The 25,962-nt window shown below is 37.5% G+C and overlaps 1 protein-coding gene across 1 annotated transcript in view; it reads left to right on the top strand.

Annotated features, from left to right (window-relative positions):
- LOC124366430 (ecdysone receptor-like) overlaps positions 1-25,962 on the top strand; it is a 653,070-nt gene that overhangs the window by 465,523 nt on the left and 161,585 nt on the right. The window contains 1 exon segment of the mRNA XM_046822979.1: positions 15,468-15,901. Coding sequence (XP_046678935.1) covers positions 15,565-15,901 — 337 coding nt within the window. The 5' untranslated portion in view covers positions 15,468-15,564.

Here is a 25,962-nt window from a genome sequence, read left to right as displayed (position 1 = left end):
AAATAGTATTTATCTGTATGACACCAACAATTCAAAAACAGCTAAGAATTTCGAAAATATTTAATTGGGTGATTTACATAATATTGTAATATCCCTTTTTTTAATTTTTTTATACAGAGTGTGTGTAAATTCATTCAAAAATCGTATGGGACGTTACCAGTGATCTGAATGGGTCATATTTGTTTCGTAATATCAGATAATCCATTCATACTCTCAGTTCACATATTGAGACGTTTTAAGGTTAGAGAATACATTTTTGTCAGTGAAAATCATTCTAGAAACGTACATTGTGCTTTTATAGAATGTGTTCCCCCTTAAGGTAGTGTAATTGGTTTTTGATTTGGAGAATATTGTAACTGTAAAACTTAGCTACACCATCACATACAGCACCAGACCGGGAGGCATACGACGTTCTCCCTTGTTTGTTACACTGTTCCATAACGAGAAAATCTAGTTGGAAGTTGGAGGTCTCCAAGTGGATCGTATTGGCTAAGACCCAGTGTCACTATGCTGGTGGAGGTTTATCGTGTTGCCGCAGCGGAAAATGATTTTTAAAACATTTTAGACCAAGTAACTTACTGTTATCACTACAACTCAACCGTACTATTCGTAGCGTTTAAATTTCCTCATAAATGCTTTTTTTAATAGTTCATATATGTCTTAATCTTTGTCGGCTTAACGTTGATTTTTGATTGACACCCCTGCTCGTTTTATGTGCCTAATGAATTTTCCCTGCCTTATAAGCACTGCAATATTCTTCACGCGAAGGCTTGTTGACGTTTGTATCTGATGTGCTCTAAACCTCTCAAAAACCCAAATGCATATATTTTAATTTCACTCCAACAATTTCGAAAAAAGGCAATAATTAAAAACTTCTCGGATATCATCCTATACAACCATTAATGTTTTAATTTATATATGGTTTATACGTGTTTATGTTACTAAACGACCATGTTGAAGTTGTAATAAATGCTGCTGTCCGTCAATTTTAAATATACTAAGGTCACTTTTGAATTATGTGTAATGCGTTATTATGTTTTTGATAATATATTACTGTTTTAAAATTTTGTAAATAAAGGAATAGTAAAAAGTTGTAATCAACACAAATTGTCACTAAGTAATTTAAAAAACGTATTTAAAATGTTAAGAATATAGTTTGATACATTTTTGCAACTGTCAAAAGTCAAAGAATATCTTATTTTACTAGGCAAAGTTAAGGCTAAGAAGCCCTCTCTGAAACTTACGGCTAAGGGTGACTTCCGAACCACCACCAATGGCCGGGCAGGCGGACTGCTTTGCAAGGACAGGATCGCTCAGCGGTCACCCATCCAAACAGCAGCCACGATCGACGTTGTTTGATTCAGTTATCTCGCGATAACCGCCGTACCCGTCACACTGTTACGTTGGCACAGCTGTAAGATAACAAACTATTTCTATAAACAGTTATGTGGACGATTTTCAATTTTATGTGTAATAGAAGTAAGGTGAACGAATACTTTCTAGTCGATAAGGTTTACTTTTGGAATCAATCTAGCGAAAAACGGAGGTAGTTCGATAGTGGTCCCTTGATAAAGTAATTTCGCCCGAAACCGTCCGGGAGCAAACAGCAATAGTGTAGGCCCCAGGAGACAGTACACTTACATGTACACAATGTCACTGGGCATTTTACACAGGGTCGGCCACACCTCCCTCTACTCGCGGCCTACCCCACTCCTGGAATTATCAACACCGAGGGAGCTCTGCTCTTATCATCTCGTGTAATTACAAATGCTCTCTGTCTTACATTTCCTTTCTTTGTCTCTCTAGATTTCTCTAATGATTCACTTGTACTCGAATTTGTACAATTTGTTTAAATTTAAAAAACTATTAAATGTTATATTTACTATGCGCATGCTTAATGTGGCCGGTTCTCAGGAACGCTCTCTGATTTGTAGCCTAATGGTAGAACTAAAGATTTTTAAACATTACGACGTTATATTTTGATGTTTAATGATGTTGAGATATAGATCTATTATTAAGACCCCTCTCGTTGTCGGTCCGTCCTTATGGTAACTCTTGATGTAAATATCCTTTACACTTGAGACTTGGTAGGCCTACATAGGTTCATCATTGCTCAAGGAACAACTCTTTTGAATTTATTGGCAAAACAATTAAATTTTTATAATATTTTTGCATTCTCTTATGGGTAACCAACCATCCATGATGGTGACAAGAAGATCGCAGAGTACTCATGTCATTTTGTCGTGTACGTAATATATTCACGCTTCAATATGAAGTAACTTTGACGGGCAAGTCGGTCAAACTTCCTTTACGTTATGCCGGGTCTTTCAAAACTCATTTACATCAAAAATAATACAAATTGACAAATGTTTTGAATTTGGAAAATAGCAAAGAAATTTGTATCACCCAAATTTTCACACAGGTCGTCTCATTGTTATCCCTGACTTATATTTGCCTGTTCCCCCAATGTACGAAGGAGCTACAATAAAATCGGGTTTCAACCCACATTTATACGTTGTAGGTGCAACGGTGTATAATGTTTTAAAGCTTTGTACCAATCGAATTTAAAATATCAACCAGCATGAACTTTTCGACATTTTTTATATTTAATAAAGTCATATAAATCACTTAACAGAAAGGATTAAATTCTTGTTATAAAATAGGGAATACAATGTAATGTTGAGATTAAGGCGTGTTAAAATAATGTATATACCGAGTTTTAGCACCAACAACAGTTTTACCACAAAATTATTTATGATTTTTTTTATTTATTATTTATAGCTTTTTTGTAACAATTTTTTAATCCTAAATTCAACTGGGAGGTTACAACATATCCGTTAACTATTACGTTTTAAATATTAATTACTTTCCATGACATTATAAACAAATATATTAAAACGTGACGTTGCAATATACATTTTTCAGTTAATAGTAGCCTACCCAACTTTCCTCCGATATTTACTCCAGCTTTCATTAACTCTCCTAATACAGCCGACAGCAGTAGAACAATGCGCGCGCTGTGCCCACAAATGGAGGGGAAACCAATGTTAATGTCAGTAACAGTTCCAGTGTGTCACGGTGACAGATGTGAAATGTAACGGTGACAGACGCCATCGCCATATCAGTAACTTTACTGTTATTGTGGGTATTCTTCATCCCCTGGCAGACCATCCGGTGTCGTTGTTTGTGCGGAATTTACAACGCCCGTACATCGCGTATCGGATTGAATAACGGTTATTTTTAGTCAAATGAAAGCAGTAATTAATGCTTTGCTTAGCAAGTGACGTAATTGGCTCAATTACAGAACGAGAGTGAGAGTTGCGTAAAGGGCGTAGTTAATTGAGCGCTGGATTGATAAGGCTTTACGTACGTGTAGGAGTAGCCACGCCACGTGGTGCGAAAGAGGCTTCTATGAGGTTGCATGCCTACAGCCCATTTCATTAGGCTACAAGTGGTGGGTGCTGTTACATGTTGAAGTGTCGTATGATTGTACTCAGTTTCTCGTTTTTATGATAGTTAAAGGAGGAATATAAAAACACCCCGCCAAATGCTATGGAATTACATGTACCTTCATCGAACTCTATGTTGCTTGTATAGAAATGAAGATTCCAGTAAAATGTTTGATTGGTCAGCTTGTGCTCTGGATCGTGAAAATTGGTTTACCCCCTCAAGTAATAGGCTTCCCCAAAGCTCACCAACCATTCTCACCATTTTAATGCAACTTTTTCCGTCTCTTCATCAAACAATGGTTATTTATTTATCTATTTATTCACGGTAAACCCATTACGTACAAAAATTGCACAAATTGGTAGAAAAAGCTGAATAGAATAATTAATAGTAAAGAAGTTCAAAATAATTATGATTATAGTACAAGAATAATTTGAATTAATAGCATAGTAATAATAATTTAAATGCAGACGACGTGATAATAATAACACATCAACAACGTATTACAAATAAAATATATATAACGTATAAAAACCAATAATATATAACAAAAATATAATAATAAATAATATATAGCAACAATATAATAATAAATAATATAATAACAACGATACAAAATAAATAATATAAAAAGCAATAACAGCAATAAATAATTAGAAAATATTTAACTTAATAATAAATAATTTGATAACAATAACATAACAACAGTTAAAAAATGAAGCAATAGCATAACAATATTAAAACATAAATATCTATAATAATAAACTATTTACATATATTTACTATATTTTACAAAATAAATTAATAAATAACATCATGCTAAGTTGCGAAAATGTATTAAGGAGGGGAATGGTTGAGGTTATATTAATCAAGTAAGTAAGTTAAAGAAATTAATTAGTGCCTACATCTGTAATCTCAAATTAACCTCTTCTGATAGCAGGTGGCGTAAATACTGCGTAAGCTTACATAGGTTGCGTTACGTAATGGAAGGGTTGGATACACTGGTGCGGTAATGCTTTCATTACGTAACTGGTATGGTAGGGCTCTTTCATACGTAGGGATAAAGATAACTTGAAGATTCCCAGTCAAGCATATCGTCGTAGCTGTTTAACATTTAACAGACATAAATTGAATTTTAACTTTTTTTAGCAGGATGAAGATAGAAATATCACTAGATGAATATTAAATATGACTTGAAAGGGTGACAGGTCCAGGCGCTGGAAGTCACTGTAGACAATTGACAAACAACACCGCCTCCTGTTTTGACAAACTCGACCTCTTCAACGGCCAAGATAATAGTATTTTAATATTTATTTACATCTGTTTTATTTATTTGGCACTCATTTAGTACTATTTGTTCCTTTTCACTCCAATGTTCTTTTCAATCTAGTCTTGAAAGAAATATTTTTATTGTGTACATCAGAAAAAACTGATAACTGAAAGGATTTGTTACGATATCCAAATCTAACTAATTAATGTAATTAATTATTAATCGAAGATAATACTACGTACAATACTTTATTATAGTAAAAGTCTTAACACTCATGTCCCAGAATCCTTACCACATCTTTGGAAGAACCTAAGGTTAGATATAGGCTACGTATTAATTAGTTATTTTATAGAAAATCCAACTATAATTTTTTAATTTTTGTGCAATAAAAATATTATCAGTAAATTATACATAATACTATATTCATTTATTTCATTTCAATTTATTTTCTAATAAATGGAGATACCGATCACCATTTTAGCCTTATTCAGCCTGTTCTCATGGGCCACTGGCCTTTGTGAGGATCTTATGAAACAGACTAAAGGGGAGAGTATACAGTACAAGGTCAACGGTGCTGATAAAAAGTGATGTGGGACTTTGATACGAGCACACTTGTAACAAATGGTACATTGTTTAAAGCTCTAATAAAAAATGTATGAAGGTTTTTTCAAATATTACCTGTTTCAAAATAACGGTTTTCGTCCATTCCTGGAATAAATTAAACGTGCCTGCAAATGAAATGAACGTCTTAAAACTGTAAGAGTATAATCAAATTTCTACGAATAAGATGAGTCATTCTCAAGTAAGAATAGAAACACTTACAAGAGTAATACATAAAAAGATCGGCGGTCTGTGTAAGGGCTGTAAGGGTGTAGTAGGAGTGGTGGTGGAGAAGGGAAAGGTGACCAGTCGGTTGTAAAATGCACAGTGACACTGTGTACGAGTACTGTTGACCTACGGTCTCCAGTGACCCACACTTATTGCTGTTTGCCCTCCAGCTGATTGAGCGAAATTGCTTTTTCCAGGCAAACATGTAATAGTAACGTACCCGCTTTGACATATTTATCACTTCATCGATATTCCTTTCTTGAACACTAATATGTTGAAGAACTTCACGCAAATGTTCAAAATAAATATAGCCGTGATTTTGACGTAGACAGCAACAGAAAACTAATGTCAAGAACATGTTATTACGAGGTAACGTCTTGTGAATACACAGATGCATGGCTGTCACTGTTTTTTCCGCCCACGTCGTGACTTACTGACAAGTGACAGTCTCTGATATTTTGGCCACTCTATGGGCTTTTCCTTCTACGCCTTTATATAGGAGAGTCCAAGAGTTCCCCAATCTCCTGTTAGTTATATTTTTAGTTTTCAAAGGAATGGAATTTTGGACAGTATTTTCATGTTAATTAGCCTTATTTTAAATCATTTTTAAGTATTTGGGAGTATTCTGTCAAAGGAAGTGTTTTTGAAACAAAGTTGTCAATTCCAAATTTCTGTTTGCAAAACGTTGCTGGAAAGGAATGCACGCAGCGTTATAGTACACTGAGATGCTGTAAACCAAACTTGATTAACGCCATTTGTTTAATATTTGAAGAAGATGATAATTTCTTGTTATACATTTAAAAATTTGGATGTCCCTTATAAACATTTGGAAAAAAGTGCATCACGAGTAAAACCACCTTAGTGATGTGTACAAGAAAATCTCAAGAATGTTAATTCTCCGAAAAAGGTAAATATGGTAAAAAAAAGTTTTTATGTCCACTTTTCGAGCTAAGTAACTCCTTTGTATAGAGCTATGTAAAAAGTTCTTGCAACTCATAATTGGCATGTTTTTACACATTAAAAGTTTGTTTTTTTTTTAACTAGAATAACGATCAAGTCTTCAAAGTTGCGTTAAAATTCTTTGTTTTATGTTCCTTTTCCTATAGTATCAAAATGATCAAAAGGATTATAGTATCCTTTTGGATATTTGATTTGGAGCCTCCGTCCATCTTCCAGGGACCCGTGAAAGTTTTCTAATATGTTATAAAGTAGGTACAAATGAAATTGAAATATTCCCAATTGTCCTCTTTCAATATGTTATCGTAAAACATTAATCGAGATAAACAAAATATTAAGAGACCTTTTTAGGTATGATACTGTCAATGTCTATTACTCCTGTGTCTGAACGAGGGTGCTCTTGAGTAGGTGCGTTATGTCGTTAGCGTTCCTCAAGACCTTTTCGGTGGAATCCATGGGAGCTCAGTCTGGAAGAGATTTCTTTGCAAACATACACAGGTTGTAAGATTTCTTTGCTGGCTTCATGGCCATTGGACTGTGCGAGGATCTCACCAGATGCAAAAAGGATAGTCGGTAATGGACAAGTCCAACCGTACTGATAACAAATGCGCTATCACTAACTCAGATTTCACCGGCTCACCCAAAAAGCTTACGGTAATGTCGAAAGGCGTGATGCTGTAGTAGTTCTTTTTTTTTGTTAATCACTGGAATTTCAATAGATGAGATCGGACTATTTGAGTGGAGACTGCCCAGTACTTCCCAAGTTCTACATTTGATCACCTTCCGCATAATTTGAGTTGAGGATCACCGAATTCCAAGTCCAACCAATAGACACATACGAATTCTTAAGCGAAAACCGAAAGCGTAAAACGGTAAGCGTCTGACCGTCTTGAGCATCTTCAAATATTAGGATGTACAAGGCAATGTTGAATCACCAATGAACTAAACAAATGAGTGCTCCGTATTTTTCTTGAACCTAACTTGTTATAACTCCTGTACACTGTCTGGCCACAGACGTGTCCTGCCTGCCTCACTGTACCGACTACACAATCACAGTATTGGGTGCTTTGCCTTGCTAATAGGATGCCTCAGAACGTCAATTGGCCTTGTTGACTCAGGCCCGCTGCTTCAGACGTCCTCGGCAGCTGAGCGGTGCGGTGTGCCGACAAAAACTTATCAGTAGCTGCCAAGGAGATCCCTCCTTTTTCACCACTGAGTGGGGTTACACGTAAGGTCCTTACCATTAATTGTGAGGTACGAGATACATTCACTTATCACAATGGCCTACTTGGAAATCTTTTATGAAAGGGCATTTTGGAGGGTTTTTTGCGATAAGCAAAAGTTCCGTTGTGCGTGAGGTAATTTATGTAATATTTTTCCTCACTTGAAATTTTTCATTGAGCACATTGCGTGTTGGAGAAAATTACAAGATGTATTATTCTCTAACTTACATATTTTGCTAAAGTATTACCAAAATGCACACATATATAAACGCATATGCAACAGAAACGGCCACGTACAATATAATTGAATCGTAAAAAGTAAGGGCTCTGTGGTGTAGTGATAGTACATTCACCCGGCAAGTCAGAGATCCGGGGTTCGAGTCCCGGCGGAGCAAGTTATTTTTTGTGATTAAATATTTATTAAAAATTATTTTATATATATATAATACACACAAGTATATTGAACATGAAACTGTATTATATATCACACATTCACAGAAAGAATAAATTCAAAAACTTAGAAAATGTGTATGTGTATATATATATATATATATATATATATATATATATATATATATATATAATTTCAATAAATATTGAATCACAAAAAGTACTTGCTCCGTCGGGACTCGAACCCGGATCTCTCACTTGCCGGGTGAATGTGCTACCGTGGTGAATGCGATAGAATATATATATGTATATATATATATATATATTATATATATATATATATATATATATATATTCTAAGCATGGTTTTGAAAATGAAAGTTTTTGAATTTATTCTTCCTGTGAATATGTGTCATACAGCACAGTTTCATTTTCAAAATTCAATTTCAATAATTTAGTAGCTTTAATATGTAACAAGCCCTTCAAAAAAATATAAAGTTACTTCTCTAACAAACTGTCAACAAGGAGGAGGTTACACGTTGCACGATTAATAACTACAATATCTGCCTTAATTTACCATGTGGTCTTCAGAAGACATCAATACACTCGGAGCAGCGTCGAAGTCGGCGATGAGAAAGTCCTGAGGACTGGGTGAAGAGAAAGTCAATGACGTGTGGCGCTGGCGAGGCCTAACCCACATTAGAACCTGTCGCTGTCGACACACACACACACACACACAGACGCGCGCCCTTCAATCTAAAACTCACACACAAGTTTATGCGCCAGCTGTTATGAGGAGATTCTCGTTTCACTGGTGATCGTCAGGGGACGTCTGAATTGTAAGATCATAAGTTTCATTGCACTGTAAATTGATATTTTGATTGACGATTTTAGCATTGTAAATTTTGCTGGTTTGTCAATAAGGTCTCGTTTATTTATTTCACGAAAATTTAAAATAACTCAGACTATATAAGTTGCTTTTACGTACGTTACTTGGTATCATACGAACAAAATTTAAAATATTTAATGCTTTTGCATTGATTAACGTAAACATAAGCATGTTTGCCATATTTAACAAACACATAATTAAAAATGGTTCAATGTAAGTACACTATTGGTTTTATATTCCTGGTTAATTTTTCAGTCACAACACTTTACACGGAGGTCTGAGAAAAAGCCGGGCCCGGGCAAAAACACTGTAAAAGCAACTGCGCCCTTTGAGAGTGCAGTGAAGCGTGGGTCAAAACTGCAAAAGCACTTAGCAAAGCTAATTAAAACCTCCGGGAACAGAAAGGGTGACGTCGTAAAAATTCAGGGACAACAGATGCGATGTTGTCTTCACAGACAACACTGAGTTGTATTGTCGATAACATGAAGTTTCATTCCATTTATAGGAATAAAATATAAAAATGAGAATTCAGAATTTTTATTCATTCGTGTGTTGCACACTGAGGTAAATTTGTGCAGATTAACCAAACACACTTTGATCTTCACCAAGTGCCGCTGTACGGTATATAGAAACTTTGCATGGAAGAGTAGCTCAAACACAATATCGATATGGGCAGCAATATTGGCAGAGTAAGCATTAAATTGATCGTATTTTTGAAATGTAAATAAACACTCACCACTGGCTTTTGAGTTTCTGCGAGAACAAATAAGCGCTGTGGCTTGTCAATCGAGCGTCAACGCCGTACTTTATGTGTGACAGTTATGGGTGTTGTAGCGGAGCATAACTATGTAACAGAACTAAATGTATTTATTACCAATGTTTATTTAGGCTATACATTCCAATGGAAAATCCAAGTTATAATTAATTTATAAAAATAATTAGTTTTATAAATAAACGTTGTATAAAAATAAGTGTAGAAGAAGAAAAAGCACAGAAAAACTGCATAAATACACGTTAGAGTGTACATGCGTGTATTTAAACGTTTGTGCACTCTTATTCGCTGAGGCATTAGATATCTTGTAAACGAAGGACACAGCCAATAGTGTAAAGGGAAATTTCTCGTGGGTAACGATATCTTTTTTCATAATTGTTTTTGGCATAGTTTCTGTTAATAGCCGTCCTGTAAATGAATTAGTTTTATCTTCTACAAGTCGGGCCTCTAACATCATATCAGAACAGTCGGGTTCTGCAGTGATTAGCCGTTATTGGTGCAAAAAGGCCCTCACCAGACGCCTGGTTTCAAGAGATGCTACATGTGGAAGAGGGTATAATTCCACGAGAGGGGCGTCAGCGTGTTGGAAGCCAAGACGAAAATTCTAGTCAAAGACAATTTGCACTTCAGTTAGCATATACACTTTCCACTTCACTTAGAGAAGCATAGTGTGGTGATCAATATTCCAAACGTGGTCTTGCCAAAGTGCAATTAAAGGTTCTCAAGAATTTTTGTCGTCGAAAGTTCTCGAAAGACGCTTATGCCAGAAAGTACGAAGTTCTTTGCCGCGTTGGACTTCACTCGGGGGTTCCAATTTAGACTTTGGGTGAAAAGACCTCCAATATCACATTTTTCTATAGTACGCTTAAGAACAACATTGTTAATTGCCTAGTCAAATTAGTAAAATAAGTAACAAAACCAATGAACTTAAATGCTTTGAAAACGCTACACATAAACAGAAATAAATAAAAACTCATAAACAATGAAGAAGGCCCTGGTAAAAATTCCAGTCTCCTTTTTTCTCAATTTATTAAAAAACCAAACTGTAGTCATATCTAACTTTTTATATTTTTTGAAATATTTCCAAAATTTTTGTATTTGCATATTTACACCATATGGTGTTTCAATATTAATTGTAATAAAAATAATGTAAATATTTATTTTTGGAGTCGCCTGATGATGAAATCTTAGGTTTCGAAAGGCTTCGAACAAAAATTAATCATCTGGAAAAGTATTGTGTTATTAGTACTATAGTCCTGAAGTTTCTCAAATTATCGAGTGGTCCTTTTTTGTAACTTGGCATAAGGAAACTCTCCTTCAGCTTGGGAGCTGAACCAAACTAAAATTATTATTTTTAATCTTCAATTCCATTGTAGGCTTTCCTCCGACACTCAAAAATCGTTTATATAGCCAGTAAAACAACCTATAAAACCTGTATCCACCCGGTCTAATCCTGACAAATGCTGACGTACCGTGATGGCCACTCTGTATGCGACGCTCCAAGTTGGTGGGTGCCGGTGCCAACACCGGGCGACCCGGTTAACGAGTTAATGCGAAAAGAGAAAGTGTGCCTACTGAAACCAACTGAATTGGTGACCGAAAATTGTGTTGCGCAGTAGCGCGCCTGATTGCTACATCTGGCCAAGAGCTGCCGGTAGACCCAGACGTTGCTGCCTCCGCCACGGGCATCAGACGATGGCGATCGGTGCAGTCTTGGAAATTACAGACCTATCGTTACTCGGTTAGAATTAGTAAATCATTTTTGCTCTCCAGAATTTTAAAGATGATTCAATGGAGATATTCTGGACAGTGTTAAAGTAAATCTCAAGGAACTCCAATTTACGTTTGGATCTTAGTGAAAAAGATTAAATATAATTGTTTAAGAAAAGAGGTCTACTTTATGTAGCTCTATAAATCAACCTATCAAATTAGTAATAGTTAAATTAGTCCATTGCTTTCACTGGCACTGCTACTAGTACTCGTAGTTTACGGATCAATTTATCCAATTTTGAGGTGGAATGTGAGGAGTAATTGCGAGTAAGTTTATTTATCTTCCTCCAACATGGAAATACAAGATTCGGTGTTCCTATTTTGCCAGAATTCCATGCGGATCCCTCAACAATTTGGAAATAGTTAATAGTGGTCGGTATCTTTGGGTTGTGAAGATATGGAATTTGGTACGGGAGATAGGTTAGTGATTACCTGAGCGTCAGCTAAGCCTATCACTCAAGGAGGTGGAAACATTTCTTTTGTCTATGTCTGTCTATCTGTATGCACGATATCTCGAAAACTAAACTTGCAATTTTGATGAAGCTTCATTTCTATATAAGCAACACTGAGTTCGATGGTCGTGCATGTCACTCCATTGGACGTGGCTGTGCTTTAGTGAGTATTATTATTTTGGTCTTATGGGTAACCAAGATGGTAACAAGAAACTGAGTACAGTCGTTTGAGATTTCAAAATTGGAGATTTTTATTCATGGTATAAAAGTAAATAAAATGGAAAGTCCATGTTACAATTCAGTGATAACATTTGATTTTACGACACTCTTTCGTTGAAGTACCCTCTCAGTATCTTGTGAAGAAAACTTTATCTCTAAGCGAAGTTTTGCATGACACTTCCTTTCTACATAGACAACAATTAGTTCTATGATGGTGCATGTCCAAACCAAGGAATTTGGCTGAGCGTCATTTTAGTCCAGCACTTAGTAGGCTGACACAATTTCTTCTTTTTTCTGCCGAGGGATGTTAAAATGCCTTTTCTATGTGATCATCCCTCTATCAGTCTAGAATGGATTTGTGAGCTATACAACTGAAATTTTGCATGCAACCTCAGCGAAGCCTGTACAGCCTGGCGTACAGCTACTTCGTATAGCTAAACTAGAATTCATGGTTTTTACTTCGTTCAAGGCTTTAAAACTACCTTCATTTGCTACTGGACTTTTCATGAATGGTACTCCACGCTTATTAATTACCCTCATACTCATTTAAAAACATACTTGGTCATGTTCGAGACGCTAGACTGTAATTTGTTACAATAATTATAAACGCTTCACAAAGAATGTTCCCCTCGACTTTGACCCGTTTTCTCAACTCTGATACAAGTTTGCCGCTAGTGAGTTTTCTTCCCGGTCGACAAGGAACAAAACGAAAATTCCCGGCACAAATAAAGTTGTTGCCCCGAGATTTTCCGACAGGATATCCGACATTCCAGTCGGGATCAAACTTATAATAGCACAGTGATGTATGGCATTGTTCGTTTTCTTATACGAAGCTTCAAACCGTCCTGACACCAATACGACTGTCAAAAATAGCGATGTTGTTGTTGATGTTGACCTCACAACTTCAGCTGTATGCAAAGTACCATTTGTGATAATAGGATTTAATATTCATATTGTGACACATCAGCGAACAATACTGACCGGATTACAACAATTTACGGGTGTGTTGGATAACGAAGAGCCGAAGTAGGTTTTCCTCTACGGACTTCCCTGGACCTACTTCAAGAACATAATTCGTGCAGTGCTTGGTACTGTATTCTTTTTGATGAAATGAAAACAACCTTGTACTTCCCCGAAGCCTGACAGGGCAATAAGTTGGGTCGATGTTTCAACCTATTTCGAAGGAATTTAACACCTTCATTGGTTGTCGAAACTTAATGAGATAGGTTACACTGAATATACACTACCGCAGTCAACAAGTTAAGCAATTTCTGTTTAAAGTTCGATGAATGATGTATCGAGTTTTATAAATCTCATACAAAGCTCTGCTAAGCTATGTAGCCTAAATAGTAGTGTGACATCTGCTGGGAGTTCTTTTAAACGTGTTTAGACATAAATGTAGAGCATACATTTTAGTGATGAAAGACTGAATACGCTCTAATTCGATAAATGCCATTTTGGTTCTTTATCAACACCTACCGCAAGAAGTTGGTGTCAGATTAATCAACAGGCTCCCTGAAGAAATCAAAATTTCCAATAATCAAAATCAATCTAAAACGCGCCTCAAACTCCTTTTGGTGTCTAAGGCTTTCTACTCAGTTGATGAATTCGTGATATTTGAGAGTTCTGGATCTGAGGTCAATGCGAGTGTGTCCTGAATGATTGTATGAATTGTGAATATGAAGGTGTGTGAATGTGTAGATGAAACCTTGTAAATTGACTTGAGCTATTGACGATTGCGATACGATGTACAAATTGATAAAGGGGTGCAATAAAGAGATTATTATTATTATCTAGGTTTAATGTGAACTGTCAATCCAGATTCCTAGCAGATCGACATGGTCTATCTGAAAAGAATTTACAAGGGCAATTTAGAATTTCTTTCGGAAAATTTCCGTAAAAATACCATTGAAATTTGTCTCGTTCTTCCGAGCAAAAACGTCGGTAGGGTTACATCAGGTGAAATGAAAACTCTTTAGATCTAGAAAGACGATTTAGTGACATGCTTTTTGGAGCGGAGAAGATGCTTGTGATGTGATGGCCATAACCGCTTTATGAGCGGCGAGTAGGTCCCCTACCAGAGTCAATGGAAAGTGGTTTCTGGCGTGCTGGCATGTCCGCCATGTCCGGCAAAGACCGGCGCTAACAACCTTCTCGGGATTCCCCGCAATCAGAACCCGGAGAAACTGCAAATAATGATGATCTTTATTTGTTGTTGCTTAGGACTCCGGTGTCTTTCTTGGTTTGGTTCCTCACATTGCACATACTGATGTAGTCTTGCTGAGCACCTGAAGGAGGCTGGAAAAATAGGAGGTCCCATTGAAATTCAGAGTCCACCAATCAACTAGCTGCCTTCACTCTTTTGGTGGTCTAATAAGTCCTCAGCGTTCCAACTTACTTCTTGAAAAAAAGATCCATTCAATTTAAGTAAGATCAAACGTCGTGGTAATGGATTTGGAACTACAATGGTATATTGAAGTCCCGTGTTGTATATAGTTGCATATCCGGATGTACAGTCCTGTAATATATTTATTTAATTATTAGTCAAACTAAAAATTTAATAAGAATGTTGAGTTTAGCTCCATCTCACATTCCGCTCGATTTAGTGCCTGAAATCTTTCACTGTCACGGACTTCTGGGTAGGGATCCTAAACGTCGACGACGAAGCCGTTCAAGATGAACTCTGCATCGTCTCGACATCAAAGACACCTAGAGCTCGGTCTGGTTTACCCAGCAACCACCCAGAGTAGTCGAGATAAAGAGGTATTACTATTGTCTCATCAGGTGCACCACGATGTTTTAGACAATATGGAACTAAATGGAATGAAAAACAGTTAAACTCAGCTTTTGTACTGGATCAACCCTTTCCACTATAGCTATGTTATAAATTTAGTTGTATTGCCTTCTTCTACCCAGCAAGTAGGCTACCACTTAATGTTCTCTTTGTACGATTCCAGTGTGGATCTTGAAAACTTGTTTCGTTATTCTACCCTTAAGCTGGGATAATCTGGTGGCTTCTGACAACGTCTCTACTAGTGTTGGTGTGGCTAATGGTGCGACGTCTACACTATACTGATTATTCATGGCCTCCACTGACTTGGACTTCTTGTTGCAGATGACGCTAGGTGATCTGTTGGGTTTTGGCACCGTCTCTACTAGGGTTGGTGTGGCAAATAGTTCATGCTATAATGATCATTCATAGCCTCTCTAGAGTATCATGGCCTCCACTGACTTGGACTTCTTGTTGCAGATGACGCTGGGTGAGCGGCAGCGCGCCGGACTGTGACCTACCGTCCCCCTATCGCGTGTGTGACCACGGCTTTAATGTTGTCTGTGGCGGGGACGCGATGGACTTGAAACATGACCTGGTGTACTCCCGGGGTGGCAGCGGAGGCGGGATGCTGTTGTCGGACGACATCATCAAATCCGAGCCGCGCCTTCACAGCCCACCTGGCGAGGCCAGCGGCTCCAACGTACTCTTCTGTAGCTTCACCCAGGCCACCAAGCGGCGAGTGGACGACTGGGTGTCCTCGCCTTCACCCAACAGTCAGAGCCACTCGACCCCCGCACCGGCCACACCCTCCCCGGGCCCGCCCAGCCACCCCTACACCGTCATCAGCAACGGCTACTCCTCCCCCCCGTCTTCGGGCAGCTACGACCCTTACAGCCCCAACGGAAAAATCGGTGAGTAATTTCCACTTTCTCTGCATGTGTCCACCATCCTGTGTTGAGCTGGCAAAAATTCTGCCCAACGTGAATTTCCCTGGTGGTCCACTATCAAAGATGGTTGCAAAAGAAGGTAGTGCATGATAAATTTCGAGAACCACTTGAGAGTATTCAAACTGGGCATGCTTATACAGTAGGTATACTGCCTGTGAATTACGTCAAGTTTGCACCTCAGGGAGCCATAAAAAGCCAGTGAAAACTAAATAAAAACATTTAGGCCACTCTATGTAGTAACTTGCAAGATCAAAACTAGAATAGCCCAAAACCAAGTTCAAGTGTTTTGATTAGCTCTTACATTATTCTATGTTATCCGTATGGGGTGAGGATGATCTGGATTGAATTCCGTTGCTATGTCCATACAAGAGTTGATTCAGAGTGAATGTTGAATTTAGTTCAATTTCGCCTTCCGCTTAGTGCTGCGTCTGAAATCTAACACCGTTTCCATCTGCCGAAGACGGCTGTGGACTCCATATCCCAGGAGTCGAGTCTGTGACACTACCAGATTTCAGTCGCTTCGGTAGGCGTGACGGTGAATGGAGCTAAATCCAACTAAATAGAGGGTTCCAATCTCAAAACGTCGTGTTATACCTTTAGTAACATATAATGTTGGCAAATGTCCTGTTAAACCTTCCATCGTCAATAACAAACTTTAAACAAAAAACGTTAGAGGTGTTCTAATTTTGCCCCTGGACCCTGTCGGCTGGAAGGTAAAATTGCAACGTCACAAAGAAGTTGTTGGACTAATTTGGAATACGGCGGTAGATCGGTGAAGGATATACAAATCTATTTAGAGTGAAAGGAAAAGGGCTTGATCTCTTACGGTGTTGTAAAATTTTGATTCTCCAGTGGTAAAGTTTAAACGTTTTGAGTGTAGAAGAGTATATAGTACAACTCCAGATGTACAGTTAGAGCTCCTATAATGTAAGGGGGAATTTACTGTGTCTGCAGCATAAGACGGTAAAAATGTATGATACTTTTAAAGTCTGGTATGATCGAGCGACAATTCTGGATCTATTTATTCTTGTCGGTCTTACAGGATGATAACTTTAGCTTTATCAGATGTTTCTTTTTGTACTTTCTGTGCATTTCTATTTACTCTGCTAGTTCTAACGATTTGTCGTGATGTTTTATTTTCCGCCCGCATCCTACCCCGCCACTCCACTCCGTCACCTGCCTGTTTCCGCCAAGGTCCGCTGGTTCATGGTGGCCCGAGTCAGCTGGTACAACACCGCGTGGCCTCAAACAAAGCACTCGGGACCGAGACGTCTATTTCATGTTTCTGGTGGCCTCTAAGATTCTAACAAACCTGGAAGGTTCGAACATCTTTAGAGAGTGTTAACCACTGATGTAACGTCTTACTATACTGGAACAATTTTAATCTAAATGGAGAACTTTAAAAAAATATTTTCATCTTTCATCATCCCAAATTAGTTTTAATTTCCATGAAAAATACATTTGGACATTATGTCAAAATTGGTAAAATATGGGGATAGCGCTGAACCTTGGTATACTCCAAAACTCAAAAAGTTTAAATCGCAACCCCAACCATGGTTGTGATACTGACACAGGAAGGAAACAAAATCAAAATTTCCAGTTCTGAAATCCCAAAATATAAAGATTCAAAATTAAATAAGACTTCAACTTTATGTATTTTTTTACCGCTTGATATTTATATATCGTTTATTCGGTGCCTGCTGTTCGAACATTCCAAATAGCCAAGATTTCAATAAATCTTCACCCCTGATTGGACCTTTACAGTATGGTATGGCTTAGTATGGGAGGAAGCTGTGCCGTAACAGAAAAGTCACATGCTCTATTCCTGGGATGGAAAATGTTCAATAGATTTGGCCGAATTACCCTGAAAACGGCGAGTGTAATAAATTTTAACGGAATTTTTGTTGGAATAAATCCCTTAAATCCTAAAATTTCAAAGCACCTGTTTCAGGACAAGTTTGGATTTTAACACGATTTGACTGTCTCGACTGGTAACACAGTCTAAAGTGGTGGGAGGGTTGATCATCTACTAACCGTATAGGTTATTCTTCCCCCTCCCTCCCAAACTTTGTTGCCCAAAAGTGAAAAGATCGTTGTCATCTCATACACAACTCCCACCAGCTCAGTTCCCTCAGCTGACTAACATTAGCCTTGGTTCCATCCCACCACTACCTCAAGTTAAAGTTTGCGGCTGGTTGATGAACCCCGCGCTGGCGCGGCGGTTTTCCCGCCAAATCGTCCTTGACCCAACCGAGTCGCGCCGACAAGACTCGAACCGCTTAACCGCCAGACTTGACAGTGATTACTCCTGTATTATCCTGTACACACTTTTATGTCCCATTGTGCTACAGCACACTTCACGTGACGGCGCGGCGTCTCTGACTGTTCATACAAACAGACCTTTGCGTCGTTGGCACTTATTTGATAATTGGCGTTTCTAGTCCCTTACTTCTCTCTTCCTCAAGTTCATTACAGAGGACTAACCGGACTTGGTAGTTCGACTGTTTCTGGGCCTGGGAGGGGAGGTAATGATTGAAGAAAACTTCGGTCCACCAAAGGCGAGCTGTATTTCACTGAATTTAACTGTGTAGTTATATGAAGAAAATTCTATTTACGATATTCCCTTTGGCTGTCAAGAGTATAAAGTAAAATTTTTTTAGGAAAATTTGTTATCTAAATTATACGAAACACGATATTGATTCAGCTTTTACATATTGTACAGATTATTAATATGTCGGACTATTGAAGGGCGGACTGTGAAATATCGGACTATCAAGATTGAATCGACTCTACTGGAAATACTGAATTTATTTTTTCAGTTTATATCTATTTAGAATATTTCAAAATTGTAGGAACCCTATAATTAAAAATAGATTTAGTTTTATTATATTGAATTTCCAGACTGATTTTTCCAAATTAGAGTTTTCAGTGGCATTTTCCCCTGCCATTACTAATTTGCCCATCGTTCGAGATAATTCAGTTTTAAATAAGGGAAAGGGGGCTTGGGTGTTCCTGTCAAATTTGCTACTTGTACGTGATGCAAGTTCAAAAAAATATGGAATTCCGAGAAAATTACAAATTTATATAAATAAAACTAAAAATTAACTTTTTTGACAAGTTGTTTTTCAAGATTTTTAAATTTAGACTGTTTTTGCTGCCTAGTTAACCTATTTGAATATTAATATTTCACAGAACCTTGTTCAAGGTTAATTTCATAGAAAGCTCTGTGATATTCTTCTCCAACATTACGATCCTGAAAATATGAACACTACGATACTTTTCGTGTAACTGACTCCGTGTAAAAGTGGTTATGTTGTATAAGACAGTTCGAAAGAGTTCGGACACCATCCAATTGTAATCAAAAATTTGGTCTTAAGGGCCCCATACACCTGTGAGTCTGGCTCGCGAGCCTGGCTCGACTCCCCTAGAAATGGATCAAATCCGTCAGTGTATGGACAATAAAGAGCCGAGCCGAGTCAAATTCAGGCGAGCCGAGCCGGATACTCCACTGCTTGCTGTACGGCTCGGCTCGGGTATCACTTCGCCAGTGTATGGCGCATTACGGATCGGACTCGTGCCCCCACCACCGAAAACTCTGTTCATTCCGTTTTCACTACTGCAAGCCAAACGTTACGCACCACTCGTTCCGCCAAGGGTAACGTGTTTTGTTTGTTTTGAGTTAACATGGCTGACTCCAAGTTATTTATGAGCCCTGATTTTTTAACAACATTTATTGAAGAGTATCGAAATTTTCCGATAGCATTTATTACGTACGAAAACGGAGAGTAGCAGTGAGGCGTTCCTCTGGTGATATAGCGTTTCGCAGTATAGTGTCTTTTTTTGTTATAAGCGGTTTAACCTTGTCCAATAACATGTTAAAACTTTCAGCTGACATCCTTAAATAGTTCTGTTAGTCTTGGCGACTATCATTCCTAACAAAATTCAATAAATTCATGTGACTAAATCTCTTTCTATTTAGTAACCAATTCTTTGACCACATTACCCTTTTCTTCCGTTTCTTCTTAAATACACCTAGCTCATCTAACACTATGGCCGCAGCTGCAACCTTCTTCGAAAAACTCATGTTTGCAACTGGGCGAACAAGATACGTAGGTGTATGGTGAATAATCAGCGGGTCCGGCTCGCGAGCCAGACTCGCAGGTGTATGGGGCCCTTTAATCGGATCACAGGCTTCCGAGTTATGAATTTTCAAAGTTGCAGTGTTTTTGATAATCTGCAAAACCCTGGACATTTCTTTGTTCATACAGGAAGTTTATTAATAATTTACTGTATACGTCTAAACGTAGAAATAAACTAGCTAAATTTTAATTTAACTTCCTTTATTTTAGCTCTAATAATAACTTTCACAACTTTGGTATCTATACTTTTTGATTCGAGAGTATGCTATTATTACATAATATTTATTGGGCTGCAGACGGTTTCGGTGGTGTAAGTATATTGCAGCCAAGAATTGAAGGCACTGTCAGCGAATTGCGTCAATAAAAAGAGGGCGTTCCAAATGGTTATGAGGAGTCATTAAAACGAGCAATATTTGATATGGGTTTTGTAACTAAAAATCGTTTTACAATGGACAGAAAACTGTTATGAACTAATGTACTGTAACTGAGTGTTCTGCCAAATAAAATACATTTAATTATTGAGTCCTGGCTTACCTTTAGAATTCGAATAATCTAAAATTGACTAAAAACACGTGTCCAATATTTTGTACAAGGTAAAAAATAGATTTTCAAATTATCTTAAACTGGCTAAAAAGTAAAATTATGTTTTGCTTTAATAGGAGTTTTAATTGAGCAAAGTGAGTAAAAGAAGAATACGAAATTATCTACTTCAGACTGAGTCATATACAACCTAAGTGTCCCTTTAGTGTCTAGGCTGAAGAAACCAACAAGAAAGTTTCTCATTGGTACCTTACCGGAGGCCACTCTGTCCCCATCTACTATTTGTTTTAAGATATGATGCTATATAAGTAGGTAAATACATACGTACGTATTATAAATAGAAAATGTTTTATGATCGCTCACATGATCTGAGCTTGAATTTACTTATCCTGATGGCCAGGGGCTTCTTTTCCGACCTCAGATCACGTCCCAGATCATCCACGTTGGACAATCTGGTACATATGAGGTCGGGAAAGTAATGATCGGAAAGGCCATTGGCCATCATTGTGGGCTTTGGTGGTTGACTTGATGCATTTCTGACGGATAAAGAAAAACATCCCTCGATATAGTACCTAAATTCAAGCTCAGATCACATGAGCATTCGTAAATGTTTAACTTTAACTTTGATACTAGGAGTAAAACAGAAGTAGTAGATAGGGACAGAGTGGGCCCCTGTTGATACCAAAATCAAATCAAATTTATTTCAAAACTTTGAAATGACGAGTCGATTTCTTGTTGCTGTGCGCAGCGGTATTATAATAATTAGCATATTATACATAAAAAACAATTTTGTATATTGTTAAAACAATTAATATATCTCAAATCTAAAATAAAAATAAACAACTGTAATTTGTTTGCCACAGGCCTCATAAATTATGCCACAATACTGAATAATCTAATTTCTTTGATATAAAATCATAAAAAACAAAATAACGTATGTTATTTGCTATGGAATAAATCATTGAATTAAACAAAATGAATTAGTAATGTTAATTAAAGTTAAATTTGAGGTGTTAAGAACCATCGGAGTTAGGCAAAACTGCGTAAGACGGCCATGGTTAAAGAGTAGAACAGTTAGTCCAGTTAATAGATGTGATCATATATATTAGTCTAGTATATAGATGAGAGCAGCGACTCAGCGTGTTCAGCGCCGACCTCCAAGAGACAGACAGAGACACGATTTTTGTAAGGGACCTGCAGGTCCCTTATGTGTCTGGTCCCTTATAATACCAAAGTACCTATTTACTTACTAATGGACAAAATCTCCCAGCTTGTGCGAGAAGAAGGATTCATATCATTGAAAGGAATTGCGTTGATACTTTTAAGGCGCAAGATCCAATCCCACCTCAGCACAGTTAAAGTGGAGATATATTTGTCTCGGAGCCACAGCAGCTACAGCCACACATGACAATGTTGCTGGCCGGGACGTGAGTGGACTTCCACAGACGCTATCCCCGGCGATTTATGTTTTTCCGGACAATTTGCCGGTCCTGCTGTCAACACTTTGTGCCCCATTAGAAGTAGTCGTCCGCCGATTATGTTATATGTTCCCCACTATATTGTTTTTGAGTCGTTTTTGTGTAGATTTCTCTTCAGTTGTGATAATTTATTTTTAATTTTTTAGCAGCAGTCTTTTCTTTGCTTAAGATTTGTTATTCACGATGAAAGGATTGAAAGGATTATACAGAAAAAAATGTATTTTTTTCTCGCCTGATGAAGAGCATGGATTTCGATCTTCGAAACGTTGTGTTAGCATTTTGTAACATAATGATGGCAAACACTATTATATGGTACCTGCCTTAATGAGAGAGAAAATTGGTAAACTTTAATCGCTCCTTGAGAAATTTATAGTTATTTCATGTAGCCGCTTTGGTCAATATTGTAATCAAAGGGTAACAGGTAACTATAAAAATTTAAATATTTTAACATAATTCATATATATTTTAATGCAATTTTATAAATAAAAGTTAGGGTACCTGCCTCAATAATTAATATAAAAAATTGGAAAACTTTCATCGCTCATTGAGAAATTTTACTTATTTTAAGTAGCCACTTTGGTCAATATTGTAATCAAGGGGTAACAGGTAACGATAAAAAATTAAATATTTTACAGTAATTCATATACCCGTGTATGTTTAATGCAATTTTTAAATGAAATTACATCGTTATATAAAAATGTCAATTTCATCCGTCATATTCCATACCAATGCTTTAAAAATATGATATCCTGTCTTCAGTTGTTTTTCCATGATTCAAATTTCAATTTTTAATGCCGACAATACCTCATGGGACAATAAAAATTATTTTAATTTAACCTGTCTTAAGGGACAAAATCGTAAAGGCTGTGACTATGAAACATGAAAAAGCTGATAGAGCCGTTAACAGTTTGCACCTTCTCAGAAAAAATATATTTTAAAACAAATCATTAATTTTATTTTTACAAAGAGAAACTTTAAGAACTTATTATACAGCAATAAACACTCCGTGAACGAGATTGTTCTCTGTGTACAAAGAACGCTGTTTTTTGTTTAGCGATCCGTATAAAAGAATCTCCAGCTATTGATAGCCTAGTAAATAGAGAAAAATTATTTAAACATTCTTTGTTAATATTAATTTGCACCATCTAAGAATAGAACTCTGAAGGGTTTACACAATATAAAATAATGAAGGTTTTTATATTCTGTATATTTTTTTCCGTCGCAGTCTACTTTTATTTTAATATAAGTGCATACACGGTTAAACAGCACAATTTAGCTAGATTTTGAATCCTTGAAGAACAAAGCTAAAGTGAGTATAGCTTAATGAATTTTCTGCTTAAAAATTGCTTTCGTAGAAGCGTCTAGAATTTATTTTCTTACAGCAATCCTGTCATTCACAATTGTTCTCCTTCGTTAGTGTTCCCACTAGTCTAGGCCACACGTATAGAAGTGGTTACGCCGTTTACAACTTTAGTTTAGCTATAATGTGGCATTACCGTCCAATAGCTCCGAATAATCTGTCCTTCGCGCCGAACACAGACGACAGGTGGAGCAAGACGAATGTACCGAGGTGACGTATACAACCACAAGTATATAGAAGTTGTTACGGCGCGGCGTTTTAATCCATACTTGATAGCTATGATGTGATATTACCGTCCAATAGCTCCGAATCCGTTCTTCGCGCCGAACACAGACGACAGGTGGAGCAAGACGAATGTACCGAGGTGACGTATACAACCACAAGTATAGAAGTTGTTACGGCGCGGCGTTTTAATCCATACTTGATAGCTATGATGTGATATTACCGTCCAATAGCTCCGAATCCGTTCTTCGAGTATAGAAGTAGTAATGCCGTTCGAAATTTAGTCCTTACTTCATAGCTATGATGTGCCAATAGCTCCGAGTCCGTCCTTCGAGTATAGAAGTAGTTACGCCGTTCGAAATTTACTTCATAGTTGATGATGATAATTTACTCTATGTATGATGTGACATTATCGTCCAATAGCTCCGAAGAATCTGTCCTGCGCGCCGAACACAGACGACAGGTGGAGCAAGGCGAATGAACCGTAGCCAGACGATGGAGAGGCGTACAACACGACCCCGCTCTGGTCTAGAGGAGAGAGTGTCTGAGGGAAGCGTGTCAAGGCGAGAGGCCGGTCCTGCCACAAGACTGGTCTGTTGATACCGGTGGGATCCATGGTCCGTCAGCGACCCGGCGGGAGTGTTGCTTAACTTGTGCAGCCCCGTAACACCCAAAATATCGTAACATACCACTTCGGCACAACGCAATGTGTGCCAGAAACAGTAATAATAAAAGTCGTTTCACAGGTATTTGGTCTCCCGAACTAATGTTATTTTAGCTATTTTAACACGTGTGCCAGAATCAACAGTAACGAACTTAAGAACAAAAAGTAGGGTTCTGAGGTGTAGTAATAGTGTTTCTAGCTCGGCAAATGGAGGTCCAGATTTATCTCAATGTTCCGGATACTTTTTCATCAATCTTGTTTACAACGTATTATAATTATGAATTTCATAATTCTGGAGATATAATTCACCATATCTCCCCCAATGCGTCACGTGTTAGGAAGGAATGCGTGAAATTATGAGACGATTAAGTTCGACTTTGCTACTCCGTTATTGGCTGCAAGTCCAGATTTTACAGCTTCCTGTATAAATGTACGCTAGCAGAGGCATCGGGCGTGAGTCACGTGTGCGTCATGCCATGGTCCTCGACCACCTTGGACATTGAGAATCGGCTAACTGATTCCTGTGAGACAGCCAATTCAGAGAAACTCTACTTTTGTCGGAATCTCTGGTTTCGTTGTCACATAATTATTCATCCATAGAATTAATCATTATTCCTGGTAAACACAAGTCATCCTCACATAGTATCACAACTAAGTAGGGCACACACAAACAGTTATGAAAATGACTATTTAAAATATTAAAAAACATGAAATCTGCTAATAACAAAATGTATCCCTAAAATTAACGTCTCTAACACTAGAAAGTGCTGATGGCTGAGCGGGATTAAGACATCGCAGGTTCAAATCCTGTCTGGGAAACTTTTTGTCAGTAACCTTCGAGTTTGTGCCTTGTCGACTCTCCCCCTTATTCTGTTTCATAGGATCCTCATACATGTCAATGTCCCATGAGGAGGGGCAGAATAAGGCTTAAAAGGGATCGGACTTTCCTTTTGTTTAAATAAAATGAAACAAAAGCATAAATACACATTTTAGTACTCTCAATGTTTAATATCGCCAATCATACACAACAAAGGTTTACACAACCAGGTAGTTAGTTAGGTCTTCGCCCACACGCATGCCCAGCACTAAAACATAATAATAATTCAAACACCTTCTCGTGGGTTTATCCCCGAAATCAATAATTCTTTACAACTATCCATTAACACCCGGATCTTAAGTCAATTTTGTTATTTTATCCCTTTCCACCACCTTTTTTTAATTTTTAATGGCGAATGAGAAAAATGCTAACAATTTGAACAAACAATACTGCGGCAATACTGCCAGGTGGTCCATTCCTAATTTCACGTAATTTAGCTGTGCTGGGTAAGGACAGAAACGGAGAATAACTTTTTAATTTTGTACTACAAGAGTCTCTTTATTTGTTATGTAACTTTAAATTATCAGTTTGACAACGTTCGATCATAGTGGAAAATCACATTATTTTAAATAATTATTCTTTTTGTCGTGAAAAAAAAAACACGGCTGGAATCAAGACGTGTTCAAAATTAAACAGCTCCGTTCTCCTTTCCATCTCGAAGCCTGCGGTTTCTACCGAATCTGCAACCACTTAGACCCAAGTCACGTGGTCGGCAGTCACAAACCGGTAACAGCAGCTGGTGCTA

The sequence above is a fragment of the Homalodisca vitripennis genome, chromosome 7, assembly GCF_021130785.1.
Source record: "Homalodisca vitripennis isolate AUS2020 chromosome 7, UT_GWSS_2.1, whole genome shotgun sequence".
Lineage (NCBI taxonomy): Eukaryota > Metazoa > Arthropoda > Insecta > Hemiptera > Cicadellidae > Homalodisca > Homalodisca vitripennis.
This window is presented reverse-complemented; position numbering and strand designations above follow the sequence as displayed.